The 1,865-nt window shown below is 52.1% G+C and overlaps 1 protein-coding gene across 1 annotated transcript in view; it reads left to right on the top strand.

The window, feature by feature from the left end:
• LOC119586749 overlaps positions 1 to 1,865 on the top strand; it is a gene marked incomplete at its 5' end in the record, with an annotated part of 2,305 nt that overhangs the window by 269 nt on the left and 171 nt on the right. The window contains 4 exon segments of the mRNA XM_037935477.1: positions 65 to 227; positions 455 to 861; positions 1,056 to 1,200; positions 1,700 to 1,865. Coding sequence (XP_037791405.1) covers positions 65 to 227; positions 455 to 861; positions 1,056 to 1,200; positions 1,700 to 1,858 — 874 coding nt within the window.

Genomic DNA, 1,865 nt, shown 5'->3' on the forward strand with positions numbered 1-1,865 from the left:
TATGCATGCATGCATTTGTATCGTAACACAAATGCCGTTGTAACTCCCACTGCTCGTCCCTTAGCCCGCGGTCGCATCACCACGCCCACCGCTTCCCCGGCGGGCGGCCCTCCATCTCCCTGCCCGTGCCGAGCGCCCACCACCGCCTCTCCGTCGAGACGCCGCCGCCCCGCTACTCGCTCGTCAACGGCTCCCTCCCCTCCTACAGCTGCGCCATGCTGCGCACGGTGAGCTCTGGCGCCTCTGAACTATTTCGTTATGTATCTTGGAATATTTTGATGTTGCTGATTTCGACTATTTTCGGTAACTCTTGCTTTGTAAGAACATAACCTTCCGAACGTAGTTCACTTAATGGTCTTACAATTTTGTTCCCTCTTTCGTGTACATTTCTGTCTTGGCTTTTGTTGCCGCGGCTGCCGATGAAAGCTAAGTGTTGATCGCATCCCGAGGCCAGATGGCGGTGGTGGGCAGCCCCCTGCAGTTCCGCATCCTGGTGCGCGTGGGCGCCAGCGACCTCTGCGGCCTCACGGTCCCGTCGCCGAGAGGGTCGCGGCCCAAGGACGCCCACGCGTTCTCGACGAAGCTGCCTTTCGTCCCGCAATTCGACGCGGCGTCGCTCGGGCCGTCGACGTCTTCGCCCGAGGCCGCCGTGTCCTTCGCCGAGTCGGACGACCACTGCTGCATCGACCTCAACAACAACATCCCGCTCGCCAGCCTCCACCCCGACGCCCTCTCCTCCTCCGGCGAGAGCGACGCGTCCTCCGGAGGCGACCCTGAGGGGAGCGTGGCGGACCGCTCAGGGACGTCTGGAGGCGCCCTGGGCGACGGACGTGGCCAGCAGGAGGTCATCAAACCCGAAGTGTAGGTTGATCTTGTAAGACTTTAGGACACGCTCTGCTACTCAATTTTTCTTCTAGTTTCAGTTTTTTGCATCCTACTTATTTTCTCAACCCAGACATCTAAATCACAGGAAGAAAATGTAACATATTAGATACAGATTAGGCTTAGATATGGAAATGCCAGCAAGATCCTAAAACGCGCATTTTCCCCTCCAGGCCCGACAAGTTCGTGAAGGTGCTGGTGCAGCGAGAGGGTCAGGAGGCCCAGCACTGCGTGTACGCCAGACGGACCTCTCCATCGTGCTACGAGGCCAGGTGGACCATGAAGCCAGAGGACCTCACCGCCAACTACACTTTCCAGGTACTGCTCGTAATCCGCGTTGTCTCCATTTTATGTAGAGGAATATGGGAGGACTATTAGTGAGTGGAACTTCGAAGTTATCAACGGCTGCCCACGTGCTTATATTATTGTGACATTTATTCTCGTTTATATAGATATTGCATTAGTGTTTGATAATTTACACGTATTTGATAATATTTGCGTAAGTATTGTCTACAAAGGTAATTGTATTGTTTTTTTTATTTATATTTATGAAAATACTCCACAAAGCAAATATCCACAAGCAGTACATGCTCTGCAAGCATTTTATTTATTTCAGTATTGTATATTATTTACTAATATTAAGATATTCATTAGTTTTTGTACAAGTATTGAATTGTCTCTGTTTAATCAGTGAAATGAGATATGTATAAGTATGCATATATACTCGAGTTATTTCATGCAACGGGATTTGCATAAGTAAGCATACATTCTCGATTTCTGTGGCACTCACCCCGTCCTCGTGGCACTTCTACTGCAGGTGTACTTGGAGGAGAAGCAGGAGGCCGACGTGTACCTGGAAATGCTCAACGCCGACGGTCTCATCGTGGCCGTGGACCAGCTGTCACCCGTCCCCTCGACACGCCCGCCGGCCTATCTCACGCCCGCGCCGGCATACACGTCCCCCGTGATGGCATGATATACCT

The sequence above is a fragment of the Penaeus monodon genome, chromosome 21 (assembly GCF_015228065.2).
Source record: "Penaeus monodon isolate SGIC_2016 chromosome 21, NSTDA_Pmon_1, whole genome shotgun sequence".
Taxonomy (NCBI): Eukaryota; Metazoa; Arthropoda; class Malacostraca; order Decapoda; family Penaeidae; genus Penaeus; species Penaeus monodon.